The 21,241-nt window shown below is 41.4% G+C and overlaps 1 protein-coding gene across 1 annotated transcript in view; it reads left to right on the forward strand.

Moving 5' to 3' along the window:
- The window catches only part of AK5 (adenylate kinase 5), a 336,353-nt gene that overhangs the window by 15,453 nt on the left and 299,659 nt on the right, over nt 1-21,241 (forward strand). The window contains exons 3-5 of the mRNA XM_038745100.1: nt 259-426; nt 19,859-20,028; nt 20,132-20,245. Of these exons, the coding sequence (XP_038601028.1) occupies nt 259-426; nt 19,859-20,028; nt 20,132-20,245 (452 nt within the window). The remainder of the gene's footprint in view (nt 1-258; nt 427-19,858; nt 20,029-20,131; nt 20,246-21,241) is intronic.

The following is a 21,241-nucleotide window of genomic DNA, read 5'->3' on the forward strand; positions in this document are numbered from 1 at the left end:
ATTTTGCAGATGAGGTAATTGAGGTGCAGAAAAGTTAAGTGACCAGATAAAGGTTACACAGTGGACAAGTGATGGAGTCGGAATTAGAATCCAGGTCCTTCTGACTCCCAAGCCTCGTTCGGTATTCATTCACTAGACCACACTGCTGATTTTGGCCATGTAGTTGTCTCTGCTGTTTTCTCAATTTGGTGGGTGCAAAAAAAATGCTAATCTTGCTGTTCGTTTTCCTGTTTCAAGGATGCCTTTACTCTTTTGCAGTGATGCCGGACAACCTTAACTTTCCTTATCGGCGATATGACCGCCTCTCTCCCATTCATCAGTTTTCTATAGAAAGCGACACGGATCTCTCCGAAACTGCCGAGCTCATCGAGGAGTATGAAGTGTTTGATCCTACGAGGCCACGACCGAAAATCATTCTTGTCATAGGTATGAAGGCAGACCTTAGAGTAAAATCCTTTCTACGGTAGGATTTAAAAATCAATGTACAAGTTTAACTGCAAAATTCCTAGTTTGTTCTTTTAGGAAAAAGATGACAAAAAACAAAAAAAAATACTAAAGGACTATAGGTGGAAGTCATTTTCAGCAAAATTACCAAAAAAAAAAAATTTCACAATTGCATAAAATCTAAAGTTTGTTTCTGACCAACACCTTAGCAGTCTTTTTCATTTTACATAGGTTCTTTTTACTTGTTTGCACAGTTTCGGGTTTGTTTGGTTTTTTTGTGTACCTAAAATTCACAGTACACACAATGAACTTCATAGACTCCTGCCCTCTGCGTTACTATTGCATCGCAGGAAACAAACAGTGATGCACAACCCTTGTCGTGGGACCAATAGGAGAAAGGAAGTGAAGCAGCATGGCATAGTGGATAGAGCACAGGCCTGGGACTCAGGAGGTCGTGAGTTCTAATCCCGCCTTCACCATATGTCTGCTGTGTGACCTTGGGCAAGTCACTTCACTTCTCTGGGCCACAGTTCCCTCATCTGCAAAATCGTCATCATCAATCATATTTATTGAGCGCTTACTGTGTGCAGAGCACTGTACTAAGCGCTTGGGAAGTACAAATTGGCAACATATGGAGACAGTCCCTGCCCAACAGTGGGCTCACAGTCTAAAAGGGGATTGAAATGCAAAATGGGGATTGAAACTATGAGTCCCATTTGGGACAGGGGCTGTGTCCAACCCGATTTGCTTATATCCACCTAAGTACTTAGTACAGTGCCTGGCACATAGTAAGTGCTTAACAAATGCCACAACAGTATAGTTACTGTGATCAGCAGTCTTCTTCCCCATGATCTGTTTAGAAAGAAAATGCCATTTTAAAGATTTTCCAACTCCGATATCTAATAATAATTATTATTATTGTAATTGTACTTATTGTAATTGTAATTACAATTACAATTATTACAATTGTAATTATTATTATTATGGTATTTGTTAAGTGCTTACTAGGTGCTAAGCACTGTTCTAAGCACTGGGGTAGATACAAGGTAATCACGTTGTCCCACATGGGGCTCAGTCTCAATCCCCATTTTACAGATGAGGTCAATGAGGCCCAGAGAAGTAAAGTAACTTGCCCAAGATCACCCAGCAGACAAGTGGCAGAGCCGGGGTTAGATCCCACGTCCTCTGATTCCCAAGCCCATGCTCTTGCTACTAGGCCAAGCTGCTGCTCTATCGATGCCAGTCTTCTGAAGTGTGATTTATACAGCCGTAAATATGTAGATAGTACATTTTTATTCTATAATACCAACGACTAAAAATTCAAATTCAAACCAGGTGCCAGAAAGACAAATTGCAGGATGACAGCAAATTATTGGAGGTTCTAATTCCTTTCCTCGCCATTGAAGAATGCGATCTATAACTTGAAACTACAGGTAGAGCCAGCTGATGACAGTGACATGATCAGCACTCAGCACTGTTGAACAGTGCTTTTGCACAGCTGAAGACTCTATATGTTGCCAACTTGTACTTCCCAAGCGCTTAGTACAGTGCTCTGCACAAAGTAAGTGCTCAATAAATATGATTGATTGATTGATTCCCAAGTGCTTAGCACAGTGCTCTGCACACAATAAGCACTCAATAAATATGATTGAATGACAGCCTGACTTCCCCATGAGAAGTCAACAGTCGTTGGCGCTTAGAACGGTACTCGGCACTTAGAACAGTGCTTGGCACATAATATGCACTTAACAAATATCATCATTATTATTTCCCAGTCAGCATACTCTCCCTTTCTTTCTTGCTTTCTTTTTTTTCAAGGGTATTTGTTAAGCGCTTACTATCTACCAAGCACTGTACTGCACTATGCCGTGGGTTAGACACACGATAATCAGGTTGGACACAGTCCATGTCCCAAATGGAAGTCACAGTCCTAATCCCCATTTTGCAGATGAGGCAACTAAAGCACAGAGAAGTTAATAATAATAATGTTATTTGTTAAGTATTTACTATGTGCGAAGCACTGTTCTAAGCACTGGAGGGATACAAGGTGATCTGGTTGTCCCACATGGGGCTCACAATCTTAATCCCCATTTTACAGATGAGGTAACTGAGGCCCAGAGAAGTGAAGTGACTTGCCCGAAATCACACAGCCGACAAGTGGCGGAGCACGGATTAGAACCCATGACCTCTGACTCCCAAGCCCTTGCTCTTTCCACTGAGCCACACTACTTCTCCGTTATTGGAGGTTCTAATTCCTATCATCAATCAATCAATCAATCGTATTTATTGAGTGCTTACTGTGTGCAGAGCACTGTACTAAGCGCTTGGGAAGTACAAGTTGGCAACATATAGAGACGGTCCCTACCCAACAGTGGGCTCACAGTCTAAAAGGGGGAGACAGAGAACAAAACCAAACATACTAACAAAATAAAATAAATAGAATAGATATGAACAAGTAAAATAAATATATAGATAAATAGAGTAATAAATATGTACAAACATATATACATATATACAGGTGCTGTGGGGAAGAGAAGGAGGTAAGATGGGGGGATGGAGAAGGGGACGAGGGGGAGAGGAAGGAAGGGGCTCAGTCTGGGAAGGCCTCCTGGAGGAGGTGAGCTCCCAGTAGGGCCTTGAAGGGAGGAAGAGAGCTAGCTTGGCGGATTGGTAGAGGGAGGGCATTCCAGGCCCGGGGGATGACGTGGGCCGGGGGTCGATGGCGGGACAGGCGAGAACGAGGCCTAACGGTGAGGAAATTAGCGGCAGAGGAGCGGAGGGTGCGGCATGGGCTGTAGAAGGAGAGAAGGGAGGTGAGGTAGGAGGGGGCGAGGGGATGGACAGCCTTGAAGCCCAGGGTGAGGAGTTTCTGCCTGATGCGCAGATTGATTGGTAGCCACTGGAGATTTTTGAGGAGGGGAGTAACATGCCCAGAGCGTTTCTGGACAAAGACAATCTGGGCAGCAGCATGAAGTATGGATTGAAGTGGGGAGAGACAAGAGGATGGGAGATCAGAGAGAAGGCTGATGCAGTAGTCCTGACGGGATAGGATGAGAGCTTGAACGAGCAGGCTAGCGGTATGGATGGAGAGGAAAGGGCGGATCTTGGCAATGTTGCGGAGCTGAGACCGGCAGGTTTTGGTGACGGCTTGGATTTGAGGGGTGAATGAGAGACCGGAGTCGAGGATGACACCAAGTTTGCGGGCTTGTGAGACGGGAAGGATGGTAGTGCCGTCAACAAAGAAGGGAAAGTCAGGGAGAGGGCAGGGTTTGGGAGGGAAGACAAGGAGTTCAGTCTTGGACTCCTTGAGTTTTAGGTGGCGGGCAGACATCCAGATGGAGATGTCCTGAAGGCAGGAGGAGATGCGAGCCTGGAGAGAGGCTTTTTAGAATACCTTTTAAGAATGCAATCTATAACTTGAAACTACAGGTAGAGCCAGCTGATGACAGTGACATGATAAATGCTCAGCACTGTAGGACAGTGTTTTTGCATAGCTGGAGCCTGACTTCCCCGCTGCTTAACTTGGACAAGTTAAGTGACTTGTCCAAGGTCACGCAGCAGACAGGAGGTGGACCTGGGATTAGACCCGCGTCCTTCTAACTCCCAGCTCTATGATCGTTTTGCCAGTTGCTTCCCAGCCACGGTATACTTAATTAACATCCAGAGCTGGTGAGCTTTGTGTATGTGTTTTTTATGGCCTTAGAGGTCAGGACCCTGAGCCAGTTTTTATAATTTAAAACAAGTATCATTTTACACAGATGTCCCCGATCTAAGAGTGCAATCTAGTGCTAAAGAGAGAAGCTCAGAATTACAAAAATCCACTATAGTTCATTAAAAGGATGAATCAATACATTTGGTATAATGTAATTCCACATGTGTGGATTTTGGCAAACCAGGCCACAGAGAAAATTGGCAAGATCAGTGAATATTGTACTCATCAAAGCGCTTAGTACAGTACTCTGCATACAGTAAGCACTTAATAAATATGATCAGTTGACTGATTTTCAAACTTACCAGTAAATGGTGCAGAGAATTTTAGAACAAATAAAATCCCACACTGGGGAATATTGATGTTTTATCATACCTCATATTTAGTATCTGAGATTGGTAACAACAATAGTGCATTTGGTTTCCCTGATATCCATCCTCCCAGTTAGATGTTACCCTCCGGCATACCTAAAGCTTCCTCTCATAATCTACTGTGACTCTGCCTATTGCCATGAATCCCTCAAAATTGTCCCTGAAACCTCCAACATCACTTCAATGCACAACTTTGTTCTAAAGTAAGAAATAATTGTAGACTGGTAAAGACTGATACAAAGTATGTTTGGGGCAAATTATGCAACTACTTTCCTTTTAAAATAGAAATTTTGACACATGCCAGACTCCTAATATTATCCCCTGTTTCATCTGGAACAAATCACAGCGCTGATACTTGGTAAATGAAAAGTAATCATCAGGAAACTAATGATGATGAGGTAGTTTTCTCTTAATCTAGAATTAATCTTCTGGTGAATTTATACACATTTTGATATTTTCCACAATCATGGTTTGAATGGAAAAAAAAGATGAACATTGAATACTTCCATTATAAGTTGTTTACAGTCATTCATTCATGCAGTGGTATTTATTCAGCTATTACTGTGTGCAATACACTGTATTAAGCACTTGGGAGCTTACAATAAAACAACAGACACCTTACCTGCCCACAACGAGCTTACAGTCTAATGGATGAACAGAATTCTTTTAGATCTTTGGGGCCTACCCTAGTTTGGGATTGTCTTTTAAGATGCTTTTATAAATAGTGACTAGCTTCTGACTTGGTGACATTCATAAAAGCTTTCTTAGACTTCTAATTTAACTTTGTCCAGGTAGGAGATAACTAGAAGAAAAGTCTGGCAGGAATTTTTTGAGAGGTATCTCAGTTGGAAAATTGTTAAAAGTAAGAAATTTACAGTAACCTTGTGGCATGCTCCTTCTGGGAAGAAGACGACGACGGAGAACAACCTTAATAAAATACACGCAATTCCACTAAGGTTTTGAGAAGTGGCAGCTGAATTTTGAAAGCTGAACTAAAATTTGATATTGTGAGATATCCAAAATGGATTATTGAAGAGAGTCCTGCAACAAGAGGCACAGGTATTTCTGAGTGCCTTAACAGTCATGGTTTTCTGATATTTGTAATTAGAATACATTTGCATTTACCATGTGGTGAAGTCGGTGAGCTGCTGGTTTAAAATATGACACAACAAAAATGATTCATTAACAGGCGGGGCTGTTAAACTAAATGAAAGCATGTATTCAAATTCCCATTGTTAGTACAGTTAGCACAGCACACCTAATTATTTTATTCCGTTTAAAAAAACTTTACTAAATCAGCAGAATCAGTAGTAGAAGGATAGACATTTTCCTTTTGAAGCTTTCATTCATTTATTCAATCGTATTTATTGAGCGCTACTGTGTGCACAGCACAGTACTAAGCGCTTGGGAAGTACAAGTCGGTAACATACAGAGCCGGTCCCTACCCAACACAGTCTAGAAGGGGGAGACAGACAACAAAACCAAACATGTAGACAGGTGTCAAAATCGTCAGAACAAATAGAATTATAGCTATATGTACCTCATTAATAAAATAAATAGGAGTAAATATGTACAAGTAAAATAAATAGATTAATAAATCTGTACAAATATATACAAGTGATGTGGGGAGGGGAGGGCAGAGTGGGGGATGGGGAGGAGGAGAGGAAAAAGGGGGCTCAGTCTGGGAAGGCCTCCTGGAGGAGGTGAGCTCTTAGTTGGGCTTTGAAAGGAGGAAGAGAGCTAGCTTGGTGGATGTTTGGAGGGATGGCATTCCAGGCTAGGGGAAGGACGTGGGCCGGGGGTCGACGGCGGGACAGGCGAGAACGAGACATGGTGAGGAGATTAGCGGCAGAGGAGCGGAGGGTGCGGGCTGGGCTGGAGAAGGAGAGAAGGGAGGTGAGGTAGGAGGGGGCGAGGGGATGGACAGCCTTGAAGCTGAGAGTGAGAAGTTTTTGCTTGATTCAGAGGTTGAGAGGCCCAGAGCGTTTCTTTCATTGATGATCATACTGTTGATTCTTTTGCTCTTCATGGGCAGGTTGGAAAAATAGAGAACTGATGTAACTGTTATCCATTTCATTCTCCATGTCAGTGATCGAGCAGTAAATTGCTCCCAGAATTTATGCAGCATATAGCTGGGGTTGTTTTAGTCACATGAAGTGTGGTCTATGTATTTTAGTGAACCACTAATGCCGTACATCAGCCATTTTAAAATTCTTCAGTTTTTCCATTTTCTTGCTCATCCTCAAAGCCGTCTCCTTAAATTCAGCTAATTAAAAGATAGGATTTTCGCTACTAGATGGAATGCAACTTCCTATGTGCTACAAGACCTATGCCGGACTGAAGTAATTGTGTGGAGAGGTCATGAAGCTAAATACCACATCTTGGCTTTTTTCACAATAGCATCTGGCTGGTGCATTTGCAGGGATTTTACATCTTTTGTAGAAGTAATTAAAAAGATGTTCATTTCTCTTTTCTGGCACAGTCTGAGCTCTAAAAATGAATTTTGCTCAGTTAAGCAAATGACAATGGCAGAATGGAATTAAGTCTGGAAGACCAGGCTTCTCTTTTCAACTGCACCAAATTCAACAGGTCATTGTGTTTGAGGTACAATTTGAGTTCAACTTTTCTTACTCAGAGTGGAATCATGATTTTGTTAAGGGCAACAGACAGTGCCTGGTTGAATATGTTTAATAGACAGTGGGTTGAGGGAAAAGAGAGAAAAAAAGAGAGATAGGAAGTGTTGAAAAGAAAGAAAAACAGCTATAGTTCATACCAATAATAAGTTCAAAGTGAACAAGGAGAGCTAATGAAGTATTTAAGATCTAGGTGAGACTGGATCTAGGCTACTGACTCCAGTGACTTTCTATCACAGCACCTCAATTTTGTACTCACCTACATGACATCTGAGCACCTGTTCAAGGTTACCAAAGAACACTGTGTTATGAACGACAATTTTTTAAAAAACCCTCCAAAAGATATATCTTAGTGGAACATCATCTTCTTTGAGATGAACAAAAATTGAATAGGTCTTCAAAGGGTACATCTTTGCTGATTACGTTTACAGAGCCAATGTGTAATCATTGATTCAATCATATCTATTGAGTGCTTACTGTGTGCAGAGCACTGTACTAAGTGCTTAGGAAGTACAAGTCGGCACATATAGAGACGGTCCCTACCCAACAACGGGCTCACAGTCTAGAAGGGGGAGACAGACAACAAAACAAAGCACGTAGACAAGTGTCAAAACCATCAGAATAAATAGAATTATAGCTATATTTATTCATTCTTTCATTCAATCATATTTATTGAGTGCTTACAGTGTGCAGAGCACTGTACTAAGCGCTTGGGAAGTACAAGTTGGCAACATAAGGAGACAGTCCCTACCCAACAGCGGGCTCACAGTCTAGAAGGGGGAGACAGACAACAAAACAAAATATATTAACAAAATAAAATAAATAGAATAGTAAATATGTACAAGTAAAATAAATAGAGTAATAAATCTGTACAAAAATATATACAGGTGCTGTGGGGAGGGGAAGGAGGTAGGGTGGGGGGCATGGGGAGGGGGAGAGGAAGGAGGGGGCTCAGTCTGGGAAGGCCTCCTGGAGGAGGTGAGCTCTCAGTAGGGCTTTGAAGGGAGGAAGAGAGCTAGTTTGGTGGATGTGTGGAGGGAGGGCATTCCAGGTCATGGGGAGGATGTGGGCCGGGGGTCGACGGCGGGACAGGTGAGAGCGAGGCACAGTGAGGAGGTTAGTGGCAGAGGAGCAAAGGGTGTGGGCTGGGCTGGAGAAGGAAAGAAGGGAGGTGAGGTAGGAGGGACCGAGGTGATGGACAGCCTTGAAGCTGAGAGTGAGGAGTTTTTGCCTGATGCATAGGTTGAGTGGTAGCCACTAGAGATTTTTGAGGAGGGGAGTAACATGCCCAGAGTGTTTCTGCACAAAGATGATCCGGGCAGCAGCATGAAGTGTAGACTGAAGTGGGGAGAGACAGGCGGATGGGAGATCAGAGAGGAGGCTGTTGCAGTAGTCCAGTCGGGATACGATGAGAGATTGAACCAGCAGGGTAGCGGTTTGGATTTCATTCATTCATTCATTCAATCGTATTTATTGAGCGCTTACTGTGTGCAGAGCACTGTACTAAGCACTTGGGAAGTACAAGTTGGCAACATAAAGAGACAGTCCCTACGCAACAGCGGGCTCACAGTCTAGAAGGGGGAGACAGACAACAAAACAAAACATATTAACAAAATAAAATAAATAGAATAAATATGTACAAGTAAAATAAATAGAGTAATAAATATGTGCAAACATATATACATATATACAGGTGCTGTGGGGAGGGGAAGGAGGTAAGGCGGGGGGGATGGGGAGGGGGAGGAGGGGAGAGCAAAGACGGGGCTCAGTCTGGGAAGGCCTAGGAAGGTTTGCTAGGAAGGTTCCTAGGAAGGTTCGCGGGACAGGTGAGAATGAGGCCCAGTGAAGAGGTTAGCGGCAGAGGAGTGGAGGGTGTGAGCTGGGCTGGAGAAGGAGAGAAGGGAGGTGAGGTAGGAGGGGGTGAGGTGATGGACAGCCTTGAAGCCGAGGGTGAGGAGTTTCTGCCTGATGCGCAGGTTGATTGGTAGCCACTGGAGATTTGTGAGGAGGGGAGTAACATGCCCAGAGCGTTTCTGGACAAAAATAATCCAGGCAGCGGCGTGAAGTATGGATTGAAGTGGGGAGAGACAGGAGGATGGGAGATAGGAGAGGAGGCTGATAGTAATCCAGATGGGATAAGATGAGAGATTGAACCAGCAAGGTAGCGGTTTGGATGGAGAGGAACGGGTGGATCTTGGCGATGTTGTGGAGGTGAGACTGGCAGGTTTTGGTGATGGTTTGGATGTGTGGGGTAAATGAGAGAGCGGAGTCGAGGATGACACCAAAGTTGCGTGCTTGTGAGACGGGAAGGATGTTAGTGCCGTCAACAGTGACAGGAAAGTCAGAGAGAGGACTAATTACTAATGTAGACTAATTACTGACTACATTTACAGAAATGCCAATAGACAATGCTGCATCTCTTTAAAAATGGAGCGAACACAATATGCTTAAAATTCACTTTTAAAGACAGAAAGCATGTAGGCTTTGGCTATCCTGTGAACTGCACTAGCAGCTTGTTTCTGAGAAGGGAAATGTGTGGGAGAAATCGAGAGGGAATGCGTGATGATCAAGTGATAAGAGGTGGCAGAAGCAAAGTATTGTGCTCTAGGGACTGATGCTTGAGTGAAACATTCTGATAGCGGGGCTTGGTGGGGGGCTCTGAATCCAGGGGTCCTTGGCAGCATTCCAAGCCCACTCCTTCGGCCAAGGCTGGCATGCATGGCACTGAACAATCTTTTCATGAGCCCAGTGAGGAAGGGACTGTCTGTCACAAATTGGACTTCTCAGTCACACCAACCCACATGGATAAAACCTCACTGTCAGTGATAAGAGAGTCTCCTGCCAAGAATGATGGATGAACTTTTGGCCCTGAGACTCAAAACCAAGAGCCTAAGTGATGAAGTTGATTTCAACTTGGCCTAGTGGAAAGAGCATAGGCCTGGAAGCCGGAGGACCTGGGTTCTAATCCCAGTTCTGCCATGTACCTGCGGTGTGACCTTGGGCAAGTTGATTAACTTCTCTGTTTCTCAGTTCCCACATCTGTAAAATGGGGACTGAATACCTATTCTCCCTCCTACTTGGACTGTGAGCCTCGTGTGTCCCATACGATTGACTTGCATCTACCCCAGCACTTAGAACAGTGCTTGGGATATAGTAAGCTCTTACCAAATGCCATTTAGAAAAATATCAATAGCGCTACACCACTTGCACTTTTTCATCCCTTCCAGTCATGTTCCTGATGAGGCTCAGGGTGCAGTGCATTAGGAGGCAGTGTTAAGATTCACCAAGGAGATTGAAATTGGGACGTCCATGTTGTATAACCACATATGAGAATCAAAATCAGTTATCTAATAATAATAGTAATAATAACTATGGTATTTGTCAAGGGCTTACTATGTGGCAAGCACTGTTCTAAGCGCTGGGGTAGATACAAGGTAATCAGGTTGTCCCACGAGGGGCTCACACTTTTAATCCCCATTTTGCAGATAAGGTAACTGAGGCCCAGAGAAGTTAAGTGACTTGTACAAGGTCACACAGCAGACAAGTGGAGGAGCCGGGATTAGAACCTACTTCCTCTGACTCCCAAGCCTGGGCTCTTTCCACTAAGCCATGCTGCTTCTATCTGTATTTAATGCTACTAAAGGAAGAAATGGAAAAACAGGAACTCCATCTGGGATCCAATTATTGGGTCTGAATAGCCCCTAGCAACCACTGCTGAACCTAATTCCCAAACAAAACAAGATCAAAGTTGGAATTTAATTGGTACGAAAAATCAAAAGTCCATCAAACCATAAATACTAAAGACAAGGTTTGCAAGGTAATAGTTGAAGTCACTGATGTCCAAGTCTGTCAAGGCCAAGTTGAGAATTTGATTAATAAATATGGTACTTGTTAAGTGCTTACTATGTGCCAAGCACTGTTCTAAGCACTGGGGTATATGCAAGCTAATGTGGTTGGACACAGTGCCTGTTCCACATAAAGCTCACATTTTTAATCCCATTTTACAGGTGAGGTAACTGAGACCCAGAGAAGTTAAATGACTTGCCTAAGGTTATACAGTAGACACGTGGCAGAGCCGGGATTAAAACCCAGATCCTCTGACACCCAGGCCCAAGTTCTATCCACTAAGCCACACCACATAGTCAGACGCCATAAGGAAGCCTGAGAGCTTTGCTTCGGGAAAAGGCTGAAAAACGGGGTTTTTCCCAAGATAGCTTCTAAATTAAGATACTATTCCAAATAATGCCAATTTCACTTCCTTTTTACCCAGATATAGTTTAGGTAAGGAGAAATACATTTGTTGGATGAAGATTTCTCCCAGCTGGGTCTCAGAGAAACAGGCAGGCAATACCTCACAGCCAGTCGGAAGCTTCCAACAGACTGACAACTTCACTCTGCCCTCAGGAAAACATAGTTCCAACCTCAGGGGATGTGGACCTTTCCCACTTATTGGCAGAGGAGCCAGTTTCCCCCCAAAATGTTCCCAATAATTCTGGTGGGGGAATTTGTCCTCCTGATGGACCAGTGATCTTGTTGCCTAGCAGGCAGAGAGAAGTGCAATGTGTTCCAAAGTGTACACAAAAGTTTTCATGTGTACTTACCCATTTACAACTGAATCGACTGCAGAAGAGTCATTCATTCATTCTTTCATTCAGTAGCATTTACTGAGCATATACTGTGTGTGGAGCACTGTACTAAGCGCTTGGGAGAGTACAATACAACAATAAACAGACACATTCCCTGCCCACAATGAGCTCACAGTCCAGAGGGGCAAACAGTCCTGATGCTATATTATACTGTCATAACTCTTTCTGGTTTCCACAGTAAAGAAGTTCTTCAGAAAAAAAGCTTCAAAACTGATGACATAGCCCCAGCGGAAAACTAGAACCCAGGTCTCCTGATTTCCAGAGCCGTGCTCTTTCCTCCGGGGTATTTACTATCAGTAGTGTCATCTTTGAAAAAGCAGAACTCAGAGCACAACTAAATCAGTGACACAGTGGAGACCAAACCCTGTCAGATTCACTATTTTCATTTGTAGACCTTTCTGCTCTTCTTGGAACTTTATAACTTCATATTCCTGCCCTGACTTGAATCTGTTCAGAACAAAAGTGTACATGTCTCTATCCATATGGAAAGATAGAGATGCATATATAGATGTCTATCTATGTATCTATATTCATTTATATGCAGACATAGACTGTAAGGTTGTTGTGGGAAGGGAATATGTCTTTTTACTGTTGTGTTGTATTCTCCCAGGAGCTTAGTACAAAGTTCTGCATGCAGTAAGAGCTCAAAGATGATTGACTGACTGACGCATGTATATATATATATATATATATATATATATATATATATATATATGTATATATATATAATAAGTATATATATAGTATATATATACTTTAAGAACTTTTCAGAAAAATGGGAAAAGACGTTTTCTTCTGATGCAATGTCTATTTACTCCTTTAAAAGAGATGGTTCTTAACCCATTTCTGAAGAAATTCCTGCTGAAGTTAGAGTGGAAAATAGTAGAAACTCCTTGTTCTGCCTGTATTCTGGTGTGATCTAAGAAAAAGGAGGGCAAGTCACTTAACTTACCGGTGCCTCAGTTACCTCATCCATAAAATGGGAATTAATACTATGAGCCCCATATGGGACATGGACTGTGTCCAATCTAATTAATTTATATCTACCCCAGTGTTAAGAGCAATGCCTGGCACACAGTAAATGCTTAACAAATACCATAAAAAAAAGAATAGGCCAGAATGCTCAGACATATCTGCACAGTCTCTTCTTCCCCATAAGGAACAATTTACAACCACAAGGTTTCCACCCCGCATCCAAGAAGAGAGGTGAGACACAGAAATATGTTAATTAACTTTGGCATCTCCTTGGCTGGCACCGAGGGGAATCATACTGGATCACTTACCACTCCAGAATCACCATGTGACTTTACGTTGCATAGTGGCCCAGGAGATGTAATCTTTATTGCTTGTCCAATACCAAAATTATGTCATCAAAATTTCAGTAAATCTGATGATAGCTTTTACAGAGGTGTTTGATGCTGGCAGATGGCTTAGATGCCGGCAGCCACGTGCACATTCACATACAGATATACATGTGTATCCTTCACATTCAAAGTTGTCATTGATCAGTCAATCAATCATATTTATTACACATTTACTGGGTACAGAGCACTGTACCAAGTGCTTGGGAGAGTACAATATAACAATAAAACAGAGTTGGTAAACTCGTTCCCTGCCCTACAGGTTAAATTTGCCAATGGGAATTTGTGAATACTAATAATAATAGTAATAATGGCATTTATTAAGCACTAACTATGTGCAAAGCACTGTTCTAAGCACTGGGGAGGTTACAAGGTGATCAGGTTGACCCACGTAGGGCTCACAGACTTCATCCCCATTTTACAGATGAAGTAACTGAAGCCCAGAGAAGTTAAGTGATTTGTCCAGTGTCACACAGCTGACAATTGGCAGAGCTGGGATTTGACCTCTGATTCCAAAGCCCGTGCTTTTTCCACTGAACCACACTGTGGGATTAACAATCCCAACCATATTGCATGTAAACAAATATTGTCTTTTACGGCAGTTACTAAGCAAATTTGAATGCCTTGAGAAAATTTTCTCGATACTAAGATGCTCTGACCGACCATGTCGATGTTGAAAGTGGTTCGTCTGGCCCCTTTCCTCTTCACTAATAGAGTAATGCAAGGTAGTGTAATATATTTAACCTATTTTACTCACATACTTGGGTTTACAACAAAAGACTTGGAAACTGCTGCCAGAATTCAGAATATGTCCCCTGGGATATTCTTTCAACTCAACTGATTATAAGCACCATCAACAGCCCTTGAAACGGCCGTACTGGATTGCCATACATTGGTGATTATGCTCTGGAAAGAAAAACTCAAGAAAGCATGCAACTGATTAAAAAGCACTGCAGAATCAGCAAAACACTCTGGTTTTATGGAACTGGAAGAAGCCCCAAAATTACACCTAACTTTCCCTATGCTCAACTGATGATTTTCATTATGATACAAAATTGAATAATTACTACCAATTTCAACTCTCTGGGCAACACAATATGTAATGATGCATAGACAAAGAAGGAGAATATTGTCCTGGATTAAGAAAGCTAATGTACGCTCTGGAGGGCATACAATAGCATGATATTAACTAGGCATTGAGTTTTAGTGGAAACTGAACTAAAACTGTTGTAATGTCCTTATGGCTAAGAACTAAGGACCAGACACAGATTATTTCTTGAATAGCATCTAGCACATTGCCAAGCATGTAGTAAGTGATCGCTAAGTATTGTTATATAAAAAAAATCCTGACTGTAACACCAGCCTGCCTAATGTTCTAAATGGCAAAATGGGCCAGTAAAATGAGGTCTCAGAATACAGCCAGTCGCTCTGCTGAACTTATGCCAATTACATCCCACTTTCTGTGTGGGGAACATGTGAGAGGAATAGGTGATAGGGGGATACTGAAACATTTGTTGCGGAGAGCTGAGGTTCGAGGGGGTTGGTATTTGTTAAACACTTACTATATACACAACACTGTGCTCCGCACTGATAATCAAGTTAGACACCGTCCCTGTCCCATCCTCAAAATCTAAGGGAGAACATGTATTTAATTCCCATTTTACAGATGAGGAAAATGAGGCACAGAGAATTTAAGTGACTTGCCCAAAGCAGGCAAGTTGCAGAGTGGGATTAGAACCCAGGTCCCCCGATTCCCGGGTCTGCTGCAACTAATCGATGCATCAATCAATGATATTTACTGAGCACTTACTCTGTGCAGAGCATTATACTAAGCTCTTGGGAGAGTACAACGCAAGCAATGACAGAAGCAACATTTTAGAGATACGGTTTCGTGAAGCCCAAACTAGAGCGATGTATCTATCTGTGGACAGCTGGAAAACAGTAGCAACTGACAGACTGGACTGCTGTGTCATATTCAGAAATGGGATGATTTTTACAGCAGAGACCTATGGAAGAAGTGGATTTCAAGAACCAGAAAGTGCATACGTCAGAGGCGTCAGTATAGCAAAGAACAACACTTTCTTGTGGTTAGTACAGAAGAGATGGTTGGCTATGGATATGTACAGCTGAAGAGACTTAACCAGATCTTACCTGTCTCTTTTCAGCTACACCCACATGTAAAAGTTTCAAATCCAAAAAAAAAATCTCACCGTCAATACGGTCATCTTGAATTTCTTATATCATTATCCTTCATCCATGAAAAATTACTTTTATCATTTAGAGGTATTGCATTAAAAACATTTTAGACATCCTGTGATTGTCACATAGTTTACATTTTCAATTTGCAGAGATACTAAAATTAATAACTTCATTATGATTTTAGATAAAGCTCAGTTGTCTAATTATGTTCCATTCAATGCAATTTAAATATTCCCAGTACACTTATTAGAAGCATTTTAAAGAAAATTACAGGCTTATAGTCAATAATTCATGCTTAAATGGCTCCAAAGTATTTTAATGTTAAAAAGTATCCATCAAACCGTTAAAGTTCATTTGAAATTCATTCTGAATCTTATTTGTGTTTGCCAGCAAACCCTTCTATATACTTGGAATTTAGATTTAACTAGAATTCTCATCAAATGTGTTTCATAAATACAATCTGTAACATTCTGAGAGATACAGAGTCTCCCCAGTTTTACATGGACTGTTTCTCAGATGCAGAAATCGTATGGACCTCCAATTCATTCAATTGTATTTATTGAGCGCTTACTGTATGCAGAGCATTGTAATCTTTAGTACCAATTGATCACTGGTATTTACTGAGCACATACTGTATGCAGATCACTGAGCCCATTGTTGGATAAGGACTGTCTCTGTTGCCAAATTGTACTTTTCAAGCGCTTGGTATAGTGTTCTGCACACAGTAAGCGCTCAATAAATATGACTGAATGTATGAATGAATGAATAAATGAATGAATGAATGAATGAACTAAGCATCTGGGGAATTTACTAGAGTTAGAAGACACAATTCCTGCCCTCAAGGACCTTACAGCCTAGTGGGTGAGGAGACAGGCATAAAACAATTAATAGAAAAAAAAGAAAAATGGATAAGTGGCTAAGTGCTTAAACAGTAGGATATGTAAGTCAGTGTGTTTTGAAGTGCTACTGGCAAAATTTGCTTTATCAATCAATCAAATAATCATATTTATTGAGTATTTACTTTGTGTGTACTAAGCACTTGGGAGATGACAACATAACAATATAACAGTTACCTTCTCTGCCCAGAACAAGCTGCTTTGAACCCCAAAGCCGTAGAGGTGTTTGATTTTGGTTGTAGTCCTGAAGCAGTGTGGCTTTTACTGGAAAGAGCACAGACTTGGAAGCCAGAGATCATGAGTTCTAATCCCATCTCTGCCACTTGTCAGCTGTGTGACCTTGGGCAAGTCACTTCACTTCTCTGGGCCTCAGTTACCTCATCTGTAAAATGGGGATTAAGACTGTGAGCCCCACGTGGGACAACCTGATTACCTTGTATCTACACCAGTATCCACCCCACTCATACATTCATTCAACCGTATTTATGGAGCGCTTACTGTATGCAGAGCACTGTACTAAGCTCTTGGAAACAGTGCTTGGCACGTAGTAAGCACTTAACAAATACCATCATCATCATTATTATTGTTATTATTATTATTATTATTATTATTAAAAGGGCCAATGTCTAGTCAGCAGAGGTCTTGGGGCAGTCTCAACTCAGACTTCAGGAGTTAGACTGTGCTGAATGCTCCTTATTCCTCTCAAGTCGAGCCCAAACCAACTGCACATGAGTGTGGCTCTGAGAAGCATTTAGTACAGTGCTCTGAACACAGTAAGTGCTCAATAAATATGAGTAAATGGATGAATGAACTGAATTCTCCTGAATATCTCACAGGCAGGAGCTGAACAGACCACCCCGTCTTTGAGCCAAAGCTTTCACTTGACTAAGAATTCCCTCATTCCCTGCCATGTCAGTCAAACAATTTGTGAACATTCACATTTTCAGCCCTCGAAGAGTTTACTGTCTAGCTGTGAAGACAGACTGCAAACAAGTAGGGGAAAGCAACAGAGTTTGAAAATCTGTACAAAGTGCTACAGCTGGAGGGTGGGGACAGTGAGGTTATACTGTATGCTCTGAGTGGACTTCAGCTTAGCTCAAATAGCCAACAAATTCTTGTTGAGAGAGAGCCAGTGTACACTGGGTAAGCTCTGCTTATTTGGTTGAACCCTCCAGACTGTAATCCCCCTCTAGACTGTAAGCTCATTATGGGCAAGGACTGTGTCTCCTAAATCTGTTGCACTGGACTCTTCTAAGTGCTTAGTTCAGGTGTTCTGTACGTAGTAGGTGCTCAATAAGTACCATTGATTGACTGAGGAAGACTTGGGTGTGCTCAATCCTTGTTAAGCTTGACAAAGCTATGTACAGATTCATTCATTCATTCAATCATCATCATCATCATCATCAATCGTATTTATTGAGCGCTTACTGTGTGCACAGCACTGTACTAAGCGCTTGGGAAGTACAAGTTGGCAACATATAGAGATGGTCCCTACCCAACAGTGGGCTCACAGTCTAGAAGGGGGAGACAGAGAACAAAACAAAACATATTAACAAAATAAAATAAGTAGAATAAATATGTACAAGTAAAATAAATAAATTAATAGAATAATAAATATATGCAAACATATACACATATATACAGGTGCTGTGGGGAAGGGAAGGAGGTAAGTAAGGTGGAGGGGATGGAGGGGGGAGGAGGGGGAGAGGAAGGAGGGGGCTCACAGGAGAGTCAGGGGAAGACAGGGTTTGGGTGGGAAGATGAGAAGTTCTGTTTGTGTCACCTGATCTAAACAATAAACTAACAAAATTATAAACTAAGCAGCAAGTGACCCATGGGAATGATGATGAGAACACCACACACAAGCAATATTAAATAGAATTCTACACTTTCACTCCAAAATGAACTTTTTAATACACTTACCAAAACTGCCCAGTTGTTTGTATGTCCACTTCTAAAAAGCTGTTCTGCTTGATCCTTGATGGAGCTAAACAAAGGTCATTCAACTGCAGCCCAAGGAGACTCGTGTGGACTGGGCTGTGCAGACCAGCCTTTCCCCAGCCAAAAATGAATTTGGGACATTTTGCGGAGATGAAAATGTTCCCCATTCTTAATGATAGGTGGATCAGGAAGTGAGAAAAAGTTCAAAATCTGAAAATAGGAGAATGTTATCGACTTGCTGTATGTTCGTGAAAGGAAATAATTCAGACAGAGGATCCCTGAACCCTGAGCACTAGGAAGTGAGGCTCTACTGCTAAGATCATCACAAACAGATCATCGGCCCTTCAGTACAGCAGAAGCCTTTGGTAGAGGAATGTTTTTTGTCGAAATGCCATTGAGGTTTGTTGGGTTCAACCCTCAAAAGCACAGTACAGTGTTCTGCATACAGTATATGCTCAATAAATATGACTGCTCAATTGATTGCAATGTATTCTGTGGAGCATTTTTTCAGTAATCAGTCAATTGCATTTATTGAGCACTTACTGTGTGTAGAGCACTGTACTAAGTGCTTGGGAGAGTACAATACAACAATGTAACAGACACATGCCTTACCCGCAATGAGTTTACCGACTCTGTATATCTATCAGATCACTGCTTCTTATTCATAATAATAATAATAATAGTATTTATTAAGCACTTACTATATGCAAAGCACTGTTCTAAGCACTGGGGAGATTACAAGGTGATCAGATTGTCCCAAGGGGGCTCACAGTCTTAATCCCTAGTTTACAGATGAGGTAACCGAGGAACAGAGAAGTTAAGTGACTTGCCCAAGTCACACAGCGACAATTTGGCGGAGCTGGGATTTGAACCTATGACCTCTGACATCAAAGCCCATGCTCTTTCCACTGAGCCATGCTGCTTCTCAGTACATGCATTGTACTTCCCAAGTGCTTAGCACAGTGCTGTGCACACACTAAGTGCTTAATAAATACGACTGAATGCATGAATTCATGTTAACAATACGTGTTGAATGATAAAAGATGTGTTTTCCTGTGCCTAATTATTGCTGATATTTTCTAATTTGCACGAGAAGCATGTTACTGTTATACTCAGGACCCTGTCTTTGTATGCCCTCCTGATGCTTTCTCTGAAGTCAATGGAACTCACATGCTCAAAGGCAGAGAAAAAGCCTGAGTGAATTGGGTCTGAAAAGTTTAACGACTGCCAGTTTTATTTAAAATTAAATGATTATGTAAGTGGGAAATTTGTCTGACAACACATTGATGATCCAGGAGAGACCTGTAGTTTTTTTTTACTACTAGAGTTGTCAGTCAGCTGTCACTGCCTTTCTTAAATCCAAAAGAGCTTTCAGTTGCAAACCAGGAAGATTTATTTTCAGAGGCATTTCACAGGTGAAAAGTCAGAGAAAACTGTTCTCTTATTATACTTCTCCCCAAAGCCATCCAACCCACAGTCTGCCCAGACAGGTCTGTGTTTGATCTGCACTCAGAGTTCTTAGTGGCTTCCAGAGAACAAGGAAAATGGAGCAATTGACCATTGGGAAACTAGTAATGATAAATCTTGTCTTGACCTGGTAGGAAAATAGCTGTGCTATTGCTTCCAACAATAAAAATGTTCCCCATTTTTAATAATAGGTGGTCCCGGAAGTGGGAAGGGAACCCAGAGTTTGAAAATAGCAGAACGCTATGGATTTAAATACATTTCAGTGGGGGAATTGTTAAGGAAGAGAATCCACAACACAAGCAGCAATAGGAAATGGAGCCTCATTGCTAAAATAATTACCACCGGAGAATTAGCCCCACAGGTATGGTTTTATCTTCAGCCTTATTCTATAAAAAAATTTTCACACCCGCTGCTAAGGTACATGTCCTAATTGGTGGTGGTTTTCATTTTTTTCTCCCCAAAAGGAAACAACAATCACAGAAATAAAGCAGAAACTGATGCAGATCCCTGATGAAGAGGGCATTGTTATTGATGGATTTCCTCGAGATGTTGCCCAGGCTATCTCCTTTGAGGACCAGGTAAGAAAGTGTCTTTATTCTCAAACTGTTATTCTCTGTATCAAGAACATTGACTCTCTTGCTTTTGAAATGAAGTGCTCTGGTAAAGATATACCATTAATCTCGGTTGAATAGAATTCTTGAATTCTATGCACATGCATAATTATAGTTTGAAACAAGGGTGTATCCTTTGCATTTAGTGTTTGAGAACAGTTGGTGCTGAATCTAAAGAAAAATCCCGCTCGTAATTACAAACAACACAGCCATCTCTAGTATTTACATACCTATTTATACTCAGCCTGGTTACTAATCTATATTTGCTTTTTCAATTATATTTTCAATCTTTTATTTTGATTACTTGATATATACTTTGTTTTGTCTGTCTTCCCCATTATACTGGAGGCTCCTATGGGCAGGGAATGTGTCACTGCGTGTTTTGGGCTTCCAAAGGGCTTAGTGCAGGGCATTGCATCAGGTGCAATATAATTTAAGTTTTATCACTGCCAGATAAGTTCCTACCAATGAATCTGCTTCACAAATTATTGGGAAGCACCAAGGATTAAATCTCTACCAACCCACTTCCTTTAGCAATGGACATCTGTTTTGGAGGCATATTAAGTTAGTCAAAGTTAGTCCCAAGTTAGTCAAAGATATAGATTAATTGGATAAAAAATGAAAATGTAGTAAAATCTAGCATCCATATTTTCACATGTAGAGCAAATGTTTGTGGTTCCCATTAATGGAGCATTGTGAAAAATGATAATCTGATATCTGATTAAATGCAGTGATATGTTCTGTTGTGGCCTCAAGCAAAAGTTAGAAATTCATTACTGCATTATTCAGTTATCCCTCAAGCAAAGAGTATCATAGCGTTTTACAAGCATTTAGAGCATTTTTTAGAATTGATTTGTTTCATTTTCCAAACACTTCTGCATAATTAGAAAAATGCTGGTAAATTCATAAAAGTAATGACATCCACAGGAATAATATTATTCGAGGATAAGGCAATCAAATGGT

Source organism: Tachyglossus aculeatus, chromosome 4 (assembly GCF_015852505.1).
Source record: "Tachyglossus aculeatus isolate mTacAcu1 chromosome 4, mTacAcu1.pri, whole genome shotgun sequence".
NCBI classification, from domain to species: Eukaryota; Metazoa; Chordata; class Mammalia; order Monotremata; family Tachyglossidae; genus Tachyglossus; species Tachyglossus aculeatus.